Source organism: Salvelinus fontinalis, chromosome 19 (genome assembly GCF_029448725.1).
Source record: "Salvelinus fontinalis isolate EN_2023a chromosome 19, ASM2944872v1, whole genome shotgun sequence".
NCBI lineage: Eukaryota > Metazoa > Chordata > Actinopteri > Salmoniformes > Salmonidae > Salvelinus > Salvelinus fontinalis.
Window position 1 is genome coordinate 44346315 of NC_074683.1, and position 23254 is coordinate 44369568.

A 23254-nucleotide genomic window follows, 5' to 3' on the forward strand; every position below is an offset into this window, starting at 1 on the left:
AAGCTTGGCACACCTGTATTTGGGGAGTTTCTCCCATTTTCTTCTGCAGATCCTCTCAAGCTCTGTCAGGTTGGATGGGAAGCATTGCTGAACAGCTATATTCAGGTCTCTCCAGAGATGTTTGATCATGTTCAAGTCCGGGCTCTGGCTGGGCCACTCAAGGACATTCAGAGACTTGTCACGAAGCCGCTGCTGGGTTGTCTTGGCTGTGTGCTTAGGGTCATTGTCCGGTTGGAAGGTGAACCTTCGCTCCAGTCTGACGTCCTGAGCGTTCTGAAGCAGGTTTTCATCAAGGATCTCTCTCTACTTTGCTCTGTTCATCTTTGCCTTGATTCTGACTAGTCTCCCAGTCCCTGCCGCTGAAAAACATCCCCACAGCATGATGCTGCCACCAACATGCTTCACCGTAGGGATGGTGCCAGGATTCCTCTGAAGTGACGCTTAGCATTCAGGACAGAGTTCAATCTTGGTTTCATCAGACCAGAGAATCTTGTTTATCATGATCTGAGAGTCTTTAGGTGCCTTTTGGCAAAATCCAAGCTGGCTGTCATGTGCCTTTTACTGAGGAGTGGCTTCAGTCTGGCCAGTCTACCATAAAGGCCTGATTGGTGGAGTGCTGCAGAGATGGTTGTCCTTCTGGAAGTTTCTCCCATCTCCACAGGGGAACTCTAGTACTCTGTCAGACTGACCATCGGGTTCCTGGTCACCTCCCTGACCAAGGCCCTTCTCCCTCGATTGCTCTGTTTAGCTGGGAGGCGGGCTCTAGGAAGAGTCTTGGTGGTTCCAAACTTGTGTTCTTGGGGACCTTCAGTAATGCAGAAATGTTTTGGTACCCAAGTTGCAGAAACATTGCAAGGATGATCAATGGAAACAGGATGCACCTGAGCTCAGTTTCGAGTCTCATAGCAATGGGTCTGAATACTTATGTAAATAAGGTATTTCTGTCTTTTATGATTAATAAATGTGCAAACTTTTCTAAAAACCGGTTTTCGCTTTGTCAAAGTGGGGTATTGTGTGTAGATTGCTGAGGATTTTTATTTATTTGGTCTATTTTAGAATAATGCTGTAACGTAACAAAATGTGGAATAAGTCAAGGGGTCTGAATACTTTCTGAAAGCACTGTATGTGTGTGCGTGCTTGTGATTGTGTGTGCGCGCGTGCCTGACAACAACTCGCTTATACAGAATATTCATCCTTTCTTTCCTACAGGGACCTAATGGCCCCTCAGGACCCGAAGGCCCCCCAGGAAACCAGGGATCAGACGGACCCAGAGTGAGCAACCACTCTAACACCGGGCCAACACAGGATCACTTAGACTTAAATGATGCCCAATTCTATGATACCTTATTCTCACTACTTTTGTGAAGAATGTTAACATTTAGGATCATATTGTCTTTAGAACACTGACTATATTCCTCTTTCCCTTTAGGGTTTCCCTGGCACACCTGGCCCCCCAGGGGAAAAGGTAGGCTTGTTGTCAATTATCTTCTAATAATAGGCCAAAGTTTCCACCTATTGTACTGTATATTGTTGTTCATCCATTTAGATTGCTCTCATTTGTGATGTTCAATAAGTTGTCTCAGTAATGACGTTGGCCTTCTCTCTCCAGGGTGACCGGCTGTCATTCCAGAGTGAGAAGGGAGACAAGGTGAAACACGTTCATGTTCATAACATCTTTATAAAGAGTTAATAAGCAATTATTTAGCCATAATAAATCAGTTGTAAACAGTTATAACTTCCTTCCTTCACCATTGAGAGACAGATTTGGTCCCTATCTCCCTTCAGCTCCTCTTCTTCCAGGACAAAGCCCTGTGACTTTCCACTCTATATAGTTTTCTTTGTTCCCGTTTCTGATCCGTACTCTTGGTATTTCCCTCTCCTGATAGGGTGCACAAGGGCTCCGTGGTCCCCCTGGCCCCCCTGGACTCCCATCACAGGAAGCGGGAGGAAATACCGTTACGCATTTCCTCCCTGGACCACCGGTACCCAGCTCTTTATAATTAATGATAATCAATTATAATAATGGACGATGACGACTTACTTTGACCTAAGCCCTTGAATCCTTCATGGAGCATAGGCCACTAATGAATGTCCTCCATCTCATTCTGTTAACACGTCTATGGGTATCAATGGATGGGTGGATGGATGGATGAATGGATTGATGAATGGATGAAGGGAAAGTAGGTCTGCCTCCTTACTAAAGGTGTTTGTATCTGTCCTTCAGGGTCAGAGAGGCGAGACAGGAGACAGAGGAGAGAAAGTGAGTGTTTTAGTATTTTTCAACTTGTTCATACATGAAATGACATTACAGTACATTAAGTAAATATTTTGATGGCCACTATGAGTAACATTGATGTAATTTCCATTTTTGTCTGCAGGGTTCTTGCATTCCCTATCTAAACGGGGTCAAGGGTGAACAAGGCCCACCAGGACCAAGGGTGAGTGACGATGATCCCATTTCAATATTTTATTGAAGAAAAACAAGATTATTTGCTTTCATGGAAGAACTGAGTTTCTGTGTCTTGGATTTCAGGGAAAACCTGGCAAAGATGGCGACAATGGATTTAAGGTATAGAGTCATACATGTATACACCTAGTCTCTCACTCCACCCTCTTGTATTTCTCTCTCTCATTATGTCTGTGTCACTGTCCTTCTCTCGCTCTCTCTTGGGTTTTTGTCTCAGTAGTTCAGTTGTTTGATGTCTTTGTCCTGATCATTGTGATGTGCCTGTTGTCATACAGGGAGAGAGAGGCTTTCCTGGCGGCCCTGGATACCATGGAACACCGGTAACTACGCAACCATTTATACTGTACCTGTCAAAACCTGTACACACCTGTCATATGCTTATTTGAAATGATCTCTGATTTACCTTTCAGTTCTGAGAATAATAAAATTGACATCTCTCTGTGTTCTAGGGTGAAAAAGGAGAGAAAGGACCTCCAGCATATGTAAGTACTGTCTCTGCATACTGTATACAAGTGGTTCCCAAACATGTTTGGCTCACGACCCCATTTTGATATCTGAAAATGATCATGACCCCACCCATGTGAAAACAAATTATGTAATTAACAGCCAATGTTTACTTTTTTAATTAGTGCTATGGCAGTTAATTGTAAAACATTCTAACAGTATTTCTGATGTCTGAGGAACTGATTGTCTTCTTAACTCACCATCATATACTTTGAATGTGGCTATGACAGTCAATTGCATATTAGTCTGACATAATTTATTTTATCTCACCGCCACTAATGAGATGGCTGTGCTTGTGCATGTCGCATCGGAGCTTCTCAAGGTCAGGGGGCGTGGTCGCACCTCATCTCTCCTGTCACATCCAACCTGGATAGATATTTGTTTTTAATGCAGACGAGAGCACTGAATCAGCGTACCATGAGTTTTAATGCTCGGAGGGAAACAGCATCGTATTCCCTTTGAGTCAGGAATCAAAACTCTTCAATAGTGACCCGTGAATGCATTGTCTGCAGCATTTGGTCACATGACAGCTAGATCAGCTGTTAGATTTTACTTACTGGCATGTCAACTGAGCCAGGATCACCATCAAACGGATTTTGCTGATTCTGTCACTCATCTGTAGAATTTTGTTGTATTTCCCCTGTATGCTTGCATTCAGTTCGTTCAGTTTACCAAATACTGTATGTCGTTGCATAGGCAAAGATACACATTTTATTGTCATTACACAGAAAGACAACAAAGTAAAAAAAATTAACATCCATTGCGAATGACAACAGTTCCTCTATCAATTTGAAAAATCTTTCCAACACTCTCCCTCGATAACCATCAAGCCTCAATATGAAATAGGACATTGTCATGCTCTGATCCCATATCTCCATATAGTGGGTGTATCATACAATGCATCCATATGGTAGAGGGATACACATTAATTTTTTAAATTTCACCTTTATGGCCAGTTGAGAACATAACTAGAGTGAAGAGGCCTGCCCGCCGTCCCGTGATAGATGGAGTCCCATCTTTGCAAAAGCTCACCACTCGATCCCATGAAATCAGTTTTTCGTCACTATAGCACTCTGCGTCTCGGCCCACACAGCTAACGTCCATTTGGAGAGCATATGGTGGGGAGTTTGAGTCGTTCAGTCAGTTTCCTCTTGATTGCTAGCATCAATTTTTAGTTTCACAGTGTTATCTTACAAATGTATTGATGTGAGTTTCTGTTCCTCTGTCCCCCCACACATTGTTTTCACCATATCAATTGCAGCCAGTAATATCAAAATATCTTCAATAGTGTGTGGTTTCATAGCATTGCAGGCTTAGCCATTCACCGTGGTAATGATTCAAGGGCAACGGTCAAGTGCGGCACTCTCCCACAATCTAAGGGCACTGTCTCTTTGTATTTTTACTTTTAGATTTGAATAATTTTCATATCAGGTAACCCCTAGTTTAGGAACCTCTGCTCTGTTCGCTCTCTCTGTAAACGTGCTCAACAGTCTCAGAACCTCTAACTTTTGTACATTTAGGTGCAGTTCCCTTTTTTTACCACCAGATGTCACCATACAGTCTTTGAAAGTGAAATAAGACCAACAGAGTGCTGAGCATCAGCATTATTCTTAAATAGTGTAGTAATATATGAGTCTGGTATGCAGGGCGATGGACATTTTGTATTTGTATACATTTTTGTTTTCTGTGATTTTAAGGTTGATAGTGCTCCTGGCTCTCCCGGCCCCCCTGGTCTCCCGGGCTTACAAGGAGAAAGAGGTACAGTGCACCCCACCACCACCCTTTTATAAAACTACACTGTTTATGTTATCACACCAGCATCCATAGAAGAATGCACACTAAGTTTCTATGTAGGCCTTATGTACCACCAACTGTCAATTCTTATTTTATTCTTATTTTTATTTATTTTTAATTCAAGGGGTGGATCAGCTTAATATTGCGGAAAGAATGTTGCTTTCAATGTAATTGTCTGCATCATTTCCAATCCCCCATATGTTTTTGGTAAATATATATATCCATACACGCATGCATACATATACACATATATACACTGCTCAAAAAAATAAAGGGAACACTTAAACAACACAATGTAACTCCAAGTCAATCACACTTCTGTGAAATCAAACTGTCCACTTAGGAAGCAACACTGATTGACAATAAATGTCACATGCTGTTGTGCAAATGGAATACACAACAGCTGGAAATTAGAGGCAATTAGCAAGACACCCCCAATAAAGGAGTGGTTCTGCGGTTGGTGACCACAGACCACTTCTCAGTTCCTATGCTTCCTGGCTGATATTTTGGTCAGTTTTGAATGCTGGCGGTGCTTTCACTCTAGTGGTAGCATGAGACGGAGTCTACAACCCACACAAGTGGCTCAGGTAGTGCAGCTCATCCAGGATGGCACATCAATGCGAGCTGTGGCAAGAAGGTTTGCTGTGTCTTTCAGCGTAGTGTCCAGAGCATGGAGGCGCTACCAGGAGACAGGCCAGTACATCAGGAGACGTGAAGGAGGCCGTAGGAGGGCAACAACCCAGCAGCAGGACCGCTACCTCCGTCTTTGTGCAAGGAGGAGCACTGCCAGAGCCCTGCAAAATGACCTCCAGCAGGCCACAAATGTGCATGTGTCTGCTCAAACGGTCAGAAACAGACTCCATGAGGGTGGTATGAGGGCCCGACGTTCACAGGTGGGGGTTGTGCTTACATCCCAACACCGTGCAGGACGTTTGGCATTTGCCAGAGAACACCAAGATTGGCAAATTCGCCACTGGCGCCCTGTGCTCTTCACAGATGAAAGCAGGTTCACACTGAGCACGTGAGCACATGTGACAGACGTGATAGAGTCTGGAGACGCCGTGGAGAACGTTCTGCTGCCTGCAACATCCTCCAGCATGACCGGTTTGGCGGTCGGTCAGTCATGGTGTGGGGTGGCATTTCTTTGTGGGGCCGCACAGCCCTCCATGTGCTTGCCAGAGGTAGCCTGACTGCCAATAGGTACCGAGATGAGATCCTCAGACCCCTTGTGAGACCATATGCTGGTGCGGTTGGCCCTGGGTTCCTCCTAATGCAAGACAATGCTAGACCTCATGTGGCTGGAGTGTGTCAGCAGTTCCTGCAAGAGGAAGGCATTGATGCTATGAACTGGCCCGCCCGTTCCCCAGACCTGAATCCAATTGAGCACATCTGGGACATCATGTCTCGCTCCATCCACCAACGCCACGTTGCACCACAGACTGTCCAGGAGTTGGCGGATGCTTTAGTCCAGGTCTGGGAGGAGATCCCTCAGGAGACCATCTGCCACCTCATCAGGAGCATGCCCAGGCGTTGTAGGGAGGTCATACAGGCACGTGGAGGCCACACACACTACTGAGCCTCATTTTGACTTGTTTTAAGGACATTACATCAAAGTTGGATCAGCCTGTAGTGTGGTTTTCCACTTTAGTTTTGAGTGTGACTCCAAATCCAGACCTCCATGGGTTGATAAATTTGATTTCCATTGATAATTTTTGTGTGATTTTGTTGTCAGCACATTCAACTATGTAAAGAAAAAAGTATTTAATAAGAATATTTCATTCATTCAGATCTAGGATGTGTTATTTTAGTGTTCCCTTTATTTTTTTGAGCAGTGTACATACACATACCTATATAGACATACATACTTTTTTAAAGAATATACCTTTATTATTATTCCCCACAAACCCTGCCACCGATCCCCCAATTGGAGTAAACTAATAAACACTTCTGCTTTTACCTTCAATTTATACATCTTATACACATTTTACAGACACAGTCTACTTTACAATAGTTCTCTCTTGTTTGTTCTTAGTCCTTCCTCTATTTCTGATGTCCATCCAGTTTGATTTCTATTTGTAACTGTGCTATTTCACAAAAGTTCTGAACCTATATACATTTTACAGATCCCGTATGCTTTACATTGTTTATCTTGTTATTAGTCCCACCCTTCAGCTCCATTCAACCCCTCCCATCTATCTCTCAACATCATCCATTTCGGATTTCTATTTGCCATATATTTTTCAACTGTGCTGTGATGCTTCACAAAATAATTGAACCTTCCTATTCTCATAGCTTCTACAGATTGTAAATGTAAAAAAAAATTTTTTGCTAAAATAATTATTATATTATTGATTGATTGACTATGGCTTTTCAAATCACCCAGTATTGCTATCTGTAGCTTAAGTTCTAGGCAAATGTTGCAATTCTTCAGCCATTCCTGGACCTTTGACAAAAAACGAGCTACATATGGACAATACCAAAATAAATGATCTAATCAAATCAAATTTCAAATGTATTTATATAGCCCTTCGTACATCAGCTGATATCTCAAAGTGCTGTACAGAAACCCAGCCTAAAACCCAAAACAGCAAGCAATGCAGGTGTAGAAGCACGGTGGCTAGGAAAAACTCCCTAGAAAGGCCAAAACCTAGGAAGAAACCTAGAGAGGAACCAGGCTATGAGGGGTGGCCAGTCCTCTTCTGGCTGTGCCGGGTGGAGATTATAACAGAACATGGCCAAGATGTTCAAATGTTTATAAATGACCAGCATGGTCAAATAATAATAATCACAGTAGTTGTCGAGGGTGCAGCAAGTCAGCACCTCAGGAGTAAATGTCAGTTGGCTTTTCATAGCCGATCATTAAGAGTATCTCTACCGCTCCTGCGGTCTCTAGAGAGTTGAAAACAGCAGGTCTGGGACAGGTAGCACGTCCGGTGAACAGGTCAGGGTTCCATAGCCGCAGACAGAACAGTTGAAACTGGAGCAGCAGCACGACCAGGTGGACTGGGGACAGCAAGGAGTCATCATGCCAGGTCGTCCTGAGGCATGGTCCTAGGGCTCAGGTCCTCCGAGAGAGAGAAAGAGAGAATTAGAGAGAGCATACTTAAATTCACACTGGACACCGGATAAGACAGGAGAAGTACTCCAGATATAACAAACTGACCCTAGCCCCCCTATACATAAACTACTGCAGCATAAGTACTGGAGGCTGAGACAGGAGGGGTCAGGAGACACTGTGGCCCCATCCGATGATACCCCCGGACAGGACCAAACAGGAAGGGTATATCCCCACCCACTTTGCCAAAGCACAGCCCCTACACCACTAGAGGGATATCTTCAACCACCAACTTACCATCCTGAGACAAGGCCGAGTATAGCCCACAAAGATCTCCGCCACGGCACAAACCAAGGGGGGGCGCCAACCCAGACAGGAAGATCACGTCAGTGACTCAACCCACTCAAGTGACGCACCCCTCCTAGGGACGGCATGAAAGAGCACCAGTAAGCCCGTGACTCAGCCCCTGTAATAGGGTTAGAGGCAGAGAATCCCAGTGGAGAGAGGGGAACCGGCCAGGCAGAGACAGCAAGGGCGGTTCGTTGCTCCAGAGCCTTTCCGTTCACCTTCACACTCCTGGGCCAGACTACACTCAATCATATGACCCACTGAAGAGATGAGTCTTCAGTAAAGACTTAAAAGTTGAGACCGAGTCTACGTCTCTCACATGGATAGGCAGACCATTCCATAAAAATGGAGATCTATAGGAGAAAGTCCTGCCTCCAGCTGTTTGCTTAGAAATTCTAGGGACAATTAGGAGGCCTGCGTCTTGTGACCGTAGCGTACATGTAGGTATGTACGGCAGGACCAACTCGGAAAGATAGGTAGGAGTAAGCCCATGTAACGCTTTGTAGGTTAACAGTAAAACCTTGAAATCAGCCCTTGCCTTAACAGGAAGCCAGTGTAGGGAGGCTAGCGCTGGAGTAATATGATCAAATTGTTTGGTTCTAGTCGGGATTCTAGCAGCCGTATTTAGCACTAACTGAAGTTTATTTTGTGCTTTATCCGGGTAGCCGGAAAGTAGAGCATTGCAGTAGTCCAACCTAGAAGTAACAAAAGCATGGACCAATTTCTCTGCATCATTTTTGGACAGAACATTTCAGATTTTTGCAATGTTACGTAGATGGAAAAAAGCTGTCCTTGAAACAGGCTTGATATGTTCGTCAAAAGAGAGATCAGGGTCCAGAGTAACGCCGAGGTCCTTCAGTTTTATTTGAGACGACTTTACAACCGTCAAGATTAATTGTCAGATTCAACAGAAGATCTCTTTGTTTCTTGGGACCTAGAACAAGCATCTCTGTTTTGTCCGAGTTTAAAAGTAGAAAGTTTTCAGCCATCCACTTCCTTATGTCTGAAACACAGGCTTCTAGCGAGGGCAATTTTGGGGCTTCACCATGTTTCATTGAAATGTACAGCTGTGTGTCATCCGCATAGCAGTGAAAGTTAACATTATGTTTTCGAATGACATCTCCAAGAGGTAAAATATATAGTGAAAACAATAGTGGTCCCAAAACGGAACCTTGACGAACACCGAAATGTACAGTTAATTTGTCAGAGGACAAACCATTCACATAGACAAACTGATATCTTTCCGACAGATAAGATCTAAACCAGGCCAGAACTTGTCCGTGTAGACCAATTTGGTTTTCCAATCTCTCCAAAAGAATATGGTGATCGACGGTATCAAAGGCAGCACTAAGGTCTAGTAGCACGAGGACAGATGCAGAGCCTCGGTCTGACGCCATTAAAAGGTAATTTACCACCTTCACAAGTGCAGTCTCAGTGCTATGATGGGGTCTACAACCAGACTGAAGCATTTCGTATACATTGTTTGTCTTCAGGAAGGCAGTGAGTTGCTGTGCAACAGCTTTTTCATTTTTTTTTGAGAGGAATGGAAGATTCGATATAGGCCGATAGTTTTTTATATTTTCTGGGTCAAGATTTGGCTTTTTTAAGAGAGACTTTATTACTGCCACTTTTAGTGAGTTTGGTACACATCCGGTGGATAGAGAGCCGTTTATTATGTTCAACATAGGAGGGCCAAGCACATGAAGCAGCTCTTTAAGTAGTTTAGTTGGAATAGGGTCCAGTATGCAGCTTGAAGGTTTAGAGGCCATGATTATTTTCATCATTGTGTCAAGAGATATAGTACTAAAACACTTAAGTGTCTCTCTTGATCCTAGGTCCTGGCAGAGTTGTGCAGACTCAGGACAGCTGAGCTTTGGAGGAATACGCAGATTTAAAGAGGAGTTCGTAATTTGCTTTCTAAATCATGATCTTTTCCTCAAAGAAGTTCATGAATGTATTACTGCTGAAGTGAAAGCCATCCTCACTTGGGGAATGCTGCTTTTTAGTTAGCTTTGCGACAGTATCAAAAATACATTTTGGATTGTTCTTATTTTCCTCAATTAAGTTGGAAAAATAGGATGATCGAGCATATCTTCGATATTGCACGGTACTGTCTTTCCAAGCTAGTCGGAAGACTTCCAGTTTGGTGTGGCGCCATTTCCGTTCCAAATTTCTGGAAGCTTGCTTCAGAGCTCGGGTATTTTCTGTATACCAGGGAGCTAGTTTCTTATGACAAATGTTTTTAGTTTTTAGGGGTGCAACTGCATCTAGGGTATTGCGCAATGTTAAATTGAGTTCCTCAGTTAAGTGGTTAACTGATTTTTGTCCTCTGACGTCCTTAGGTAGGCAGAAGGAGTCTGGAAGGGCATCAAGGAATCTTTGTGTTGTCTGAGAATTTATAGCACAACTTTTGATGCTCCTTGGTTGGGGTCTGAGCAGATTATTTGTTGCGATTGCAAACGTAATAAAATGGTCGTCCGATAGTCCAGGATTATGAGGAAAAACATTAAGATCTACAACATTTATTCCATGGGACAAAACTAGGTCCAGAGTATGACTGGCAGTGAGTAGGTCCAGAGACATGTTGGACAAAACCCGCTGAGTCGATGATGGCTCCGAAAGCCTTTTGGAGTGGGTCTGTGGACTTTTCCATGTGAATATTAAAATCACCAAAAATTTGAATATTATCTCCTATGACTACAAGGTCCGATAGGAATTCAGGGAACTCAGTGAGGAACGCTGTATATGGCCCAGGTGGCCTGTAAACAGTAGCTATAAAAAGTGATTGAGTAGGCTGCGTAGATTTCATGACTAGAAGCCCAAAAGACAAAATCGTCATTTTTTTTGTTGGTAAATTGAAATGACTCTGCCTCCTCACAGCAGAATCTGCAGAGCTGGGAAGATTGTATCCCCCATATATATATAACATTCTATTAGTTGCAAGAATTTTGTATAGTAATTTAAATAAAAAAAATTGGAAGTTTTTAATCTGGCGTTGTTTTGCGTATCAATTCATAAACCATGTGCCATGGAATGGGTACATCGAAAATCTCTTCCCAACTATTTTGCAATTTATTTGGCACAGCTGTCAGTTTTTTGGTCCTTAAATGAAATTGGTATATGCTTTTATTTATCACACTTTTCTTTAACCATTTATGTTCTTTAATACAGGGCCGACATACAAGTTCCTTACTTTTTTCCCATTCTACCCTTCTTCCATTTTTGTGGTAATGCTGCAATTAATTGGTTGTAATTTTGAGTAGAGCAGACATTTCCATATGTCTGTGTTAGCTGCATGTGTGACATAACTCCACCAGTCCTATTTATGATATCATTCACTAAAATAATTTCTGCCCTCCGAATTCATATTCGTTATATAAATAGGCCCTTTTAATTTTATCTGGCTTGCCGTTCCAAATAAAATTGAATATTTTTTGTTCATATAATTTAAAAAGCAGGTCACTAGGTGTAGGCAAAACCAAAAGCAAATAGGTCAACTGTGATATAACTAAAGAGTTAATCAGGGTGATTTTTCCACAAATAGACAGGTATTTTCCTTTCCATGGTAGCAAGATCTTATCTATTTTTGCTAACTTTCTATAAAAATTTATTGGAGTGAGATCATTTCTTTCTTTTGGGATTTGTATACCGAGTATGTCCACATCTCCGTCAGACCATTTAATTGGTAAACTACATAGTAATGTAAAATGTGATTTTTTTTGTGATCCAATACGTAATATGGTACATTTATCATAATTTGGTTTTAATCCAGAGAGGATAGCAAAAGTATCTAGATCCTCTAAGAGGCCGTGGAGAGACTAATTGTGGTTTTAAAAGAAAACATGAATCATCAGCGTACAATGACACCTTAGTTTTTAAGCCACGGATTTCTAATCCTTTAATATTATTGTTTCATCTAATCTTAACAGCTAACTTTTCGATGGCAATAATAAATAGATATGCTGATAGTGGACAACCATGATTTACTCCTCTAGATAGTTTAAAACTTTCTGAGATGTAGCCATTATTTACTATTTTACACCTAGGGTTACTATACATAACTTTAACCCATTTTGTAAGAGATTCCCCAAAATTGAAATATTCTAGACATTTATATATAAACTCCAGTCATACTTTATCAAAAGCCTTTTCAAAATCAGCTGTCAATTTTTCCTCTGTCTGAAAGGTTTCCCTGGTCTTCAAGGAGACCTTGGTCCACCAGGTAAGAGAACAAAAACACACCCATCAAGTGATCAGTGCATTCTTTGAAACTTGGTCATATTTTACATCCTCTCTGTCATGTAGTGTTAGTTGACGTCCCCAAACCTCACTGTGTGCCTCCTCTGTGGTGTATCTTAGGCAGGCTTATTGAAGGACCTCCCGGAGAGAAGGGCCAACCAGGAGAGATCGGTCAGAAGGGAGACAGGGGTGCAGATGGGGACTCTCTCACAGGAAAGCCTGGACAAGATGGATCCATCGGACCCCCTGGACCTCCCGGACCTCCTGGTAGGTACACTTTACACATTCATAGTGTGACCTTTGTCATTCTGGGGTCATGTAGCTGATTATACATATATCACCGGAGTCTTTTAGGTGCCCCAGTGTTACCTGAGATGTCTCTCACTTTTACCACCTCTCTCTGTATGTGTGTGTGTGTGTGTTGTGCTTTCTGTATAGGTGATGAGCCATGTGATCCAGCCCTTGAGAAGGGACCACCCGGGCCCCCCGGCCCACCAGGACTACAGGGGGAGTTGGGACAGAAAGGTAAGGAGAGGAGATGGTGAGACTTGGTCATTTCATATAGTGCAGTTGAGAAGTTGACTTTGTTAGCGAGACATCTCCTCCCACGCCGTCACCTACCTGTTATTTCTATACTGTAAACTTGTATTGCGTTGTACCTTCAGGTGATCAGGGAGACACGTGTGTGCAGTGTGAAGCCTTCGGCCCCCCTGGACTCCCTGGTCCACAGGGGCCTAAAGGACTGCAAGGTGAGGTGACCCACACTATTGAATGAATCATAAATTGAGATTACATATACAGCATTGAAACCTTTTGGTGCCATTGATTTCAACAAGTGATTGGCGCTACGGTTGAGTTCCACATCTTCAGCCTGTATCTCAGGTTAAGATCCTGACCCTAGGGCCTATATTAACCCGCCTCCACACTCTTTTCTATGAGATGGTGTTGATGTGTTTGATTGAGTGGTGTGGTTCGTCTCCTGTAGGATATCCTGGAGCAGCAGGCACTAAAGGAGACAAGGGCCTGCCTGGAGCTACTGGGCCTGATGGAAGCCCTGTGAGTTATCTTCATCACATTACTCATTCCTCTAATAGAACATGATGAAGACCATTACGGTGGAAATGTTGCATCACTATAGCTCCATGAAGATCAAGATCCTTATTTGTGGGTAACAAGTAGTTAGAGGACGTTCACATTTCAAGTTTTATTCATCGTATGTACATGATACACCGTCCAACGAAATGCTGACTTCCAGGTACCTTCTCGACAATGCAACAGCAATTAGAAATAATAAAAGACAAGAATACGAACATAAAGTAAATGGCTGAGTAGAATAGAATAAATTCTTTAGCATAAGTGTAATACAGGAAGGCACAATTTATAGTGCAATATTGACACGTCATTGCTATGTTTGTTTGTCGAGTAGTTTTCTAATAACATAGATTGTTGATGAATCCTGCTGTCTCTTCTCCTCTCCTCAGGGTAATTACGGTACTCCTGGGTTGATAGGGGCTCCAGGAGCCCATGGTGAGCCTGGGGATATCTACGTGGCTCCAGGGCTGAAGGGTGACAAAGGAGGGTCTGGCTTCGTGGGCACACGAGGACTGCCAGGTGTGGATGGACTGCCAGGGAAAGCTGGACTACCAGGCCTGCCTGGACCCAAAGGAGAACCTGTAAGTGTGTGCACACATGCATGGGTGTGTTTCAGCCATCACTTTAAAGCTTGCAGCATCTACACTCATACAGTGATGTAGTCACTCATCCCTCTCTATCTCTGATCTCTGCCTACAGGCCCGAGATGGCATCAAGGGGGACCGTGGTCTGGATGGGGAACATGGGATCACTGGACCCCCAGGAGAGAGGGGTCCTCCTGGTGTACCAGGGTTTGGCCGGCATGGGGAGCCTGGAGAGAAGGGTACATCTGGCCAAGGAGGCCGACCTGGAATCCCTGGACAACCAGGTGGGTGTGCAGCTGCAGATGAAGCTATAGATGCAGCTTAACACATACACACATGCATGCATGCATACACACATGCATGCATGCATACATACATACATACATACATACATACATACATACATTCAGGTATAAGGAGCCTATGACCATGTGTATCTGCTCTCTCCCTACGTGTCAGGAGTGAAAGGTGAACCAGGAAAAGGTGTGAGTTCACCTGGACCCCAGGGCACCCCTGGACCTCGAGGAGAATCTGGCATACGTGGACTACAAGGTGAGGATCAGCTTTGAGTTTATAAGTATTGGTATAGCTTATGGTAGGCTATGGCCCTGCACAGCTCATCATGAACATCTTCATCCCTACCCAGGTGACCGAGGACCTCATGGAGACCCAGGAATTCCAGGATTCCCAGGACAGAAAGGTGACACAGGTGCACCTGGCATGGGATTCTCAGGACCACCTGGGCCTAAAGGATATTCTGGAGCTCCAGGAGCCACTGGGTTGCCAGGAGAGCCTGGAAGACCTGGACAGGATGGTTTCTCTGGAAAACCAGGCACACCTGGTTCAAAGGTGGGTGTTTTATATGTGTGTCTTTGCTTCACTTCCTGTTGTTCCAAACTCCTCAAACAACCAATCAACCAATCGTCTACTGTCTACTCTAGGGTGAGCCAGGTAGGGGTCTACCTGGACCTAAAGGTGCTCAGGGTCCTGCCGGAGTGACAGGTTTCCCTGGAGAGAAAGGCAACCTTGGTCTAGCTGGTATTCCTGGACAAGAGGGACACACAGGACCACCTGGAGCTCAGGGCATTAAAGGTGACCACGGCCCCCCTGGTCAGCATGGTGGCACAGGACCCCCTGGACCCCCTGGAGAAGGAGAACCTGGTGCCCCTGGACCCATGGGACCCCCTGGAGAGTCAGGCCTCTTCGGTCATGATGGTGTGAAGGGTGATAAGGGTTTGCCTGGCTCTCCTGGTCTGGACATGCCCGGCCCTCGGGGAGAGAAGGGAGACTCAGGATTACCTGGACTTTCTGGTTCCAAAGGGTTTCCAGGACGACCAGGCCCCGCCGGCAGAGATGGATTCCCTGGGGGGGCAGGTGAGACTGACATGCCTCAGAACAGTGTAGGAGGTCTGATGTAAATGGAAGGACATCGACACTTGTTGACTGGACAGGTCTTTGTTGATTGCAGTTGAATTGAATGAGCATTTGGTGAAATTGAGAAGCTTTGACCTTCAATACTTTGTAAGCCTTCAATACTCAGATCTTTTTCCATTCCATTTTCATTTATTTGTTGATGTGTGTGTGTTTCCCAGGCCCCAAGGGAGAGATGGGAGTCATGGGAACACCCGGAACACCCGGATATCAGGGTCCTTCTGGGAACCCTGGAAGTTCAGGACTGAGAGGTGAGACAGTAGAACTACAGCCTCTGCACTTCTAGAATACCCATCAGTGTGTTTTACACCACTATACTATTACATCTCTCACAACTAATTTCTTTCTCTCAGGTGACCCTGGTATCTCTGGGCCAAGGGGGGAGTTCGGTGAGCCTGGACCCAAAGGAGAGAGGGGAGAACCAGGTCTCCAGGGCCCTGCTGGCAACATGACTGACGTTGACATGGAGCACATGAAGGGCGAGAAAGGAGACCTCGGAGATCCAGGTATACAACATGAACATGGCCCATCCTACTGCACTGTATGTCTGTGTCAGATGATTAGTTCAAATGGTATTTTCAAACAGTCACTGTGAATAGTTTAGTTGTGCTAAATCCCACTTTTTCTCATGAGGTGACCCTGGATACACGGGAGAGAAGGGTTATCCAGGACAGCCTGGAGTACCTGGTATGCCAGGAAAGGATGGAGAGACCGGTACACCTGGTCAACCAGGTTAGTCACCTGCGTAGGCTTCGCACCACCCCTCGGTTTATCGGGAATGGTCCAAAATTGTATACTACCTAGTCTGAAAGTATGTATTTGTCTTGCACAATATATACACTGCCTTCAGAAAGAATTCATGACCCTTGATTTATTCCACATTTTGTTGTGTTACAGCCCGAATTTAAAATGGATTAAATATATTTTTTTCTTACCCAACTACACACAATATCCCATAATGACAAAGTGAAAACATGTTTTTTGACATTTTAGCAAATTTATAAAAAATGAAATACAGAAATATCTCATGTACATAAGTATTCACACCCCTTTGATGAAATTTAGCTCAGGTGCATCAAATTTCCTTTGATCATCCTTGAGATGTCGCTACAACTTGATTGGAGTCCACCTGGGGCCAATTAAAATGTTTGGACAGGATTTAGAAAGAAACTCACCTTTCTATATAAGGTCCCACAGTTGACAGTGCATGTCAGAGCAGAAACTATACCATTAAGTCCAAGAAACTGTCAGTATAGCTGCAAGATAGATGTGTGATTAGTGTTTAACATTTCCAAGAGCACAGTGGTGTCCATGGAAAAAATATGGAACCACCCAGACTCTGCCTAGAACAGTCTCTACAGCACTTCACCAATCTGGGCTTTATGGGAGAGTGGTCAGATGGAAGCCACTCCTGAGAAAAAGGCATGACAGCACGCCTGGAGTTTGCAAAAAGGCATGTGAAAGACTCAGAGCACAAGGCAAAAATTATAATGAGGTTTGATGCTACCCAAATTGAAATCTTTGGTCTGAATGCAAAGCATTATATCTGGAGAAAACCAGGCACAGCTCATCACCGGTCTAACACACGCACGAGGAGGCTAAAACAGACTTTCCTCCGTCGCGACGTCCCTCTAAGGCCCTTGCTAGCCCCGGCCTGCTAGCTGTCTGAATCGCCGTGTCTCCAGCCAGCCCTGCCACTCACTGGACCACTATGATCACTCGGCTACGCATGCCTCTCCCTAATATCAATATGCCTTGTCCATTACTGTCCTGGTTAGTGATTATTGTCTTATTTCACTGTAGAGCCTCTAGCCCTGCTCAATATGCCTTAACCAACCATTTAGTTCCACATATGCGGTGACATCACCTTGTTTAAACATCTCTAGAGACAATATTTCTTTCATCATTACTCAATGCCTAGGTTTACCTCCAATGTACTCACATCCTACCATACCTTTGTCTGTACATTATGCCTTGAATCTATTCTATTGCGCCCAGAAACCTGCTCCTTTTACTCTCTGTTCCAAATGTACTAGACGACCAGTTCTTATAGCCTTTAGCCATACCCTTATCCTACTCCTCCTATGTTCCTCTGTTGATGTAGAGGTTAACCCAGGCCCTGCAGTGCCTAGCTCCACTCCTATTCCCCAGATGCTCTCATTTGTTGACTTCTTTACCTGTAAAAGCCTTGGTTTCATGCATGTTAACATTAGAAGCCTCCTCCCTAAGTTAGTTTTATTCACTGCTTTAGCACACTGCCAACCCGGATGTCCTAGCCGTGTCTGAATCCTGGCTTAGGAAGACCACCAAAAACCCAGAAATGTCCATGTCAACGTCGTGTGTATAGGTGGCAGGGAAGTCAGGCGCAGGAGAGTAAACGAAGTGTATATGGAGACTTTTAATCAATGTCCATGACATGCTCCAAACACAAGAAAATATACATACATCAAATAAAATGGGTACGAGGACCCGTCGCACACCTATACACTAATAAAACAACACTTGACATACAACAATCTCTGACAAACACATGAAGGGAAACAGAGGGTTAAATACACAACAGGTAATGAATGGGATGGACAACAGGTGTGTGGGAAGACAAGACAAAACCAATGGAAAATGAAAAATGGATCGATGATGGCTAGAAGACCGGTGAAGTCGACCGCCGAACACTGCCCGGACAAGGAGAGGCAACGACTTCGGCAGAAGTCGTGACATTACCCCCCCCCCCCCCTGACGCGCGGCTCCAGCTGCGCGTCGACACCGGCCTTGGGGACGACCCGGAGGGCGAGGTGCAGGGCGATCCGGATGGAGGCGGTGGAATTCTTTTAACATGGAAGGATCTAAAACGTCCTCCACCGGAACCCAGCATCTCTCCTCCGGCCCGTACCCCTCCCAGTCCACGAGGTACTGAAGGCCCCTCGCCCGACGTCTCGAATCCAAAATGGATCGAATAGAGTACGCCGGGACCCCCTCGATGTCTAGAGGAGGCGGAGGAACTTCACGCACTTCAGCCTCCTGGAGCGGGCCAGCCACCACCGGCCTGAGGAGAGACACATGGAACGAGGGGTTAATACGGTAATTAGTGGGCAGTTGTAATCTATAACATACCTCGTTCACTCTCCTCAGGACTTTAAACGGCCCCACAAACCGCGGACACAGCTTCCGGCAGAGCAGGCGGAGGGGCAGGTTTCGGGTCGAGAGCCAGACCCTGTCCCCTGGTACGAACACCGGGGCCTCACTGCGGCGACGGTCTGCGCCAATTTTCTGGCGCCTTATGGCACGCTGAAGGTGGACGTGGGCTGCCTCCCAAGTTTCCTCAGCGTGCCGAAACCAATTGTCCACCGCAGGAGCTTCGGTCTGACTCTGATGCCAAGGAGCCAGAACCGGCTGATACCCTAATACACATTGAAAAGGGGTAAGGTTAGTGGAGGAGTGACGTAGCGAGTTCTGGGCTATCTCTGCCCAGGGCACGAACTTCGCCCACTCCCCTGGCCGGTCCTGGCAATAGGACCGCAGAAACCTGCCCACATCCTGGTTAACTCTCTCCACCTGCCCATTACTCTCGGGGTGAAAACCTGAGGTAAGACTAACCGAGATCCCCAGACGTTCCATGAACGCCTTCCAGACCCTTGACGTGAACTGGGGACCCCGATCAGACACTATATCCTCAGGCACCCCATAATGCCGGAAAACATGTGTAAACAGAGCCTCCGCAGTTTGTAAGGCCGTAGGGAGACCGGGCAAAGGGAGAAGACGACAGGACTTAGAGAACCGATCCACAACGACCAGGATCGTGGTGTAACCCTGTGAAGGTGGAAGATCAGTCACAAAATCCACTGACAGGTGCGACCACGGCCGTTGAGGAACGGGTAAAGGTAGAAGCTTACCTCTAGGCAGGTGTCTAGGAGCCTTGCACTGGGCGCACACCAAACAGGAGGAAACATAAATCCTCACGTCCTTTGCTAAAGTGGGCCACCAGTACCTCCCATCAAGACAGCGCATCGTCCGACCTATCCCAGGATGACCAGAGGAGGGTGATGTGTGAGCCCAATAGATCAATCGGTCGCGGACAGCAGACGGAACGTACAGACGACCAGCTGGACACTCAGGAGGAGAGGGCTCTGCACGTGACGCCCGCTCAATGTCCGCGTCCAGCTCCCACACTACTGGCGCCACCAAACACGACTCTGGGAGTATGGGAGTGGGATCCATGGGCCGCTCCTCTGTGTCATACAGCCGAGACAATGCGTCTGCCTTGACGTTCTGGGAGCCTGGTCTGTAAGTAAGCGTAAACACAAAACGAGTGAAAAACATGGCCCACCTTGCCTGGCGAGGATTTAGTCTCTTCGCCTGCCGGATGTACTCCAGATTGCGGTGGTCAGTCCAGATGAGAAAAGGGTGATTAGCCCCCTCAAGCCAATGCCTCCACACCTTCAAGGCTTTTACGACAGCTAACAGCTCTCGGTCCCCCACATCATAGTTACGCTCTGCCGGGCTAAGCTTCTTCGAAAAGAAAGCACAGGGGCGAAGCTTCGGTGGCACACCCGAACGCTGAGAGAGCACTGCTCCTATCCCAGCTTCGGATGCGTCCACCTCTACTATGAATGGCAAAGAGGGATCCGGATGAGCCAACACAGGCGCCGAGGTAAACAGAGCCTTCAGTTTACCAAAAGCCCTATTCGCCTCGGCCGACCACTGCAAGCGCACCGGTCCCCCCTTTAGCAGTGAGGTAATGGGAGCTGCAACCTGACCAAAACCCCGGATAAATCTCCGGTAGTAATTGGCAAACCCTAAAAAACGCTGCACCTCCTTTACCGTGGTTGGAGTCGGCCAATTACGCACGGCTGTAATGCGGTCGCTCTCCATTTCCACTCCTGAAGTGGAAATCTGATGCCCTAGGAAGGAGAAGGATTGTTGGAAGAACAAGCATTTCTCAGCCTTGACATATAAATCATGCTCCAACAGGTGACCAAGCACCCTGCGCACCAAGGACACATGCTCAGCGCGTGTAGCAGAGTATATCAAAATATCATCGATATACACCACTACACCCTGCCCGTTCAGGTCCCTGAAGGTCTCATCTACAAACGATTGGAAGACTGATGGAGCATTCATCAACCCATATGGCATGACCAGGTACTCATAATGACCTGAGGTGGTGCTAAATGCCGTCTTCCACTCATCACCCCTCCTAATACGCACCAGATTGTACGCACTCCTGAGATCCAATTTTGTGAAGAAGCGGGCCCCGCGCATTGACTCCATTACTGTATTGATCAAAGGTAGCGGGTAACTATATTTTACCGTGATTTTATTAAGGTCTCGATAATCAATGCACGGGCGTAAACCGCCATCCTTCTTCTTCACAAAAAAGAAACTCGAAGAGGCGGGTGAAATGGATGGCTGAATGAACCCCTGACGCAGGGATTCAGAGATATAATTATCCATAGCCACTGTCTCCGCTTGCGACAGAGGATACACGTGACTCCTGGGATATGCAGCGTCTACCAGGAGATCTATCGCACAATCCCCCTGTCGATGGGGTGGTAATTGAGTCGCCTTCTTTTTACAGAAGGCGAGTGCCAAATCGGCATATTCTGGGGGAATGCGCACGGTGGAAACCTGGTCTGGACTTTCCACCGTAGTAGCACCAACGGAAACCCCTAAACACCTACCTGAGCACTCTCGCGACCACCCCGTGAGAGCCCTCTGTGGCCAAGAAACAGTGGGGTTATGAGTAGTTAACCAGGGTAGGCCTAACACCACAGAATACGCAGGGGAATCAATAAGGAAAAGACTAATCTTCTCCTTGTGACCCTCCTGCGTTATCATAGACAAAGGTGCAGTGACCTCCCTGATAAACCCTGACCCTATTGGTCGACTATCTAAGGCATGAATAGGGAAAGGCATATCCACAGAAACAACAGGAATCCCTAAACTATGAGCAAAATTTTTATTAATGAAATTCCCAGCCGCGCCTGAATCTACTAGCGCCTTATACTGGGAATGCAGGGAAAAATCCGGAAAAGTGACAGAGACAAACATAAGTGCAGCAGAGGGCTCTGGATGAGTATGGTGCCTACTCACCTGGGGTGATGCCAGAGTGCCCTGCCTGCCTTCTCTATTCCCAGAGGAACCAACCCGGCACCGATCAGCAGTGTGATCTCTGCGATCATAGATGGTGCTCGAGCGGGTACCCCCTCCGGTCTCCCTGCACACCATCCCTCCCAATTCCATAGGTTCGGGAGAGAGAGTGCGGGAGGATGGAACAACCAGACCCCGATCTAGACGTCCCCGAGTAGCCAGCATGTTGTCCAGCCTGATGGACATATCCACCAGCTGGTCGAAGTTGAGGGTGGTGTCTCTACAGGCCAGCTCCCGACGGACGTCCTCGCGTAGACTACAACGGTAGTGGTCGATCAGGGCCCTGTCGCTCCATCCAGCGCCGGCAGCCAAAGTCCTAAACTCCAAAGCGAACTCCTGAGCACTCCTCGTCCCCTGCCTCAGATGATAGAGGAGCTCACCTGCTGCTCTGCCTTCAGATGGGTGGTCGAATACCTTCCGGAAATGGCAGATGAGCTCCTCAAAATGGTCCAACGCCTTATCCTCTCCACACACAGCGTTGGCCCACTCCAGGGCTTTCCCGGTAAGGCATGAGACGAGGGCGGAGCTTTTCTCACGGTCTGATGGTACTGGAGAGACCGTGGCCAGATACAAGTTCAGTTTTAGGAGAAAACCCTGGCAGCTGGCAGTATCTCCATTGTATCCCGTGGGTAGGGATAACTGGATCCTGTTCTGTTCCGGAGGAGGAAAAGCGTTCAAAGGAATTCCAGGTGGTGGTGGAGGTACTGGAAAAGCTCCCTGTCTCTCCCAGCGGTCCATACTCTGGACAATGCGATCCATGGCAGCGCACAGACTGTCAATCTCCTCCGCTTGTTCCATGACGCGTTCCTCAACCTCCATTAGCGAAGTGCCTCCTCCTGCTGACTTCATTTTTTAGGGTCAGAGATTCTGTCAACGTCGTGTGTATAGGTGGCAGGGAAGTCAGGCGCAGGAGAGTAAACGAAGTGTATATGGAGACTTTTAATCAATGTCCATGACATGCTCCAAACACAAGAAAATATACATACATCAAATAAAATGGGTACGAGGACCCGTCGCACACCTATACACTAATAAAACAACACTTGACATACAACAATCTCTGACAAACACATGAAGGGAAACAGAGGGTTAAATACACAACAGGTAATGAATGGGATTGACAACAGGTGTGTGGGAAGACAAGACAAAACCAATGGAAAATGAAAAATGGATCGATGATGGCTAGAAGACCGGTGAAGTCGACCGCCGAACACCGCCCGGACAAGGAGAGGCAACGACTTCGGCAGAAGTCGTGACAGTCCATCCCTAACTATAACATTTTCTGACAAGATAGAACTGCCAAAGGGGGCGGTGTTGCAATCTACTGCAGAGATAGCCTGCAGAGTTCTGTCTTACTATCCTGGTCTGTACCCAAACTATTTGAGCTTCTACTTTTAAAAGATCCATCTTTCCAGAAACAAGTGTCTGCCCCCAGCTGTGCCCTGGACACCATATGTGAATTGATTGCCCCCAATCTATCTTCAGAGCTGGTGCTGCTAGGTGACCTAAACTGGGACATGCTTAACACCCCGGCCATCCTACAATCTAAGCTTGATGCCCTTAGTCTCACACAAATTGTCAATGAACCCACCA

The 23254-nt window shown here is 46.0% G+C and overlaps 1 protein-coding gene across 1 annotated transcript in view; it reads left to right on the forward strand.

Annotated features, from left to right (window-relative positions):
• Window positions 1–23254, forward strand: part of LOC129816801 (collagen alpha-1(IV) chain-like) — a 69893-nt gene that overhangs the window by 36295 nt on the left and 10344 nt on the right. The window contains exons 10-32 of the mRNA XM_055871702.1: window positions 1210–1272; window positions 1430–1465; window positions 1610–1648; window positions 1887–1982; window positions 2225–2260; window positions 2379–2438; window positions 2534–2569; window positions 2743–2787; window positions 2917–2949; window positions 4669–4729; window positions 12355–12390; window positions 12528–12674; window positions 12846–12932; window positions 13073–13156; window positions 13393–13463; window positions 13889–14080; window positions 14199–14367; window positions 14543–14635; window positions 14730–14932; window positions 15025–15457; window positions 15676–15765; window positions 15868–16020; window positions 16148–16246. Of these exons, the coding sequence (XP_055727677.1) occupies window positions 1210–1272; window positions 1430–1465; window positions 1610–1648; window positions 1887–1982; window positions 2225–2260; window positions 2379–2438; window positions 2534–2569; window positions 2743–2787; window positions 2917–2949; window positions 4669–4729; window positions 12355–12390; window positions 12528–12674; window positions 12846–12932; window positions 13073–13156; window positions 13393–13463; window positions 13889–14080; window positions 14199–14367; window positions 14543–14635; window positions 14730–14932; window positions 15025–15457; window positions 15676–15765; window positions 15868–16020; window positions 16148–16246 (2362 nt within the window). The remainder of the gene's footprint in view (window positions 1–1209; window positions 1273–1429; window positions 1466–1609; window positions 1649–1886; window positions 1983–2224; window positions 2261–2378; window positions 2439–2533; window positions 2570–2742; window positions 2788–2916; window positions 2950–4668; window positions 4730–12354; window positions 12391–12527; window positions 12675–12845; window positions 12933–13072; window positions 13157–13392; window positions 13464–13888; window positions 14081–14198; window positions 14368–14542; window positions 14636–14729; window positions 14933–15024; window positions 15458–15675; window positions 15766–15867; window positions 16021–16147; window positions 16247–23254) is intronic.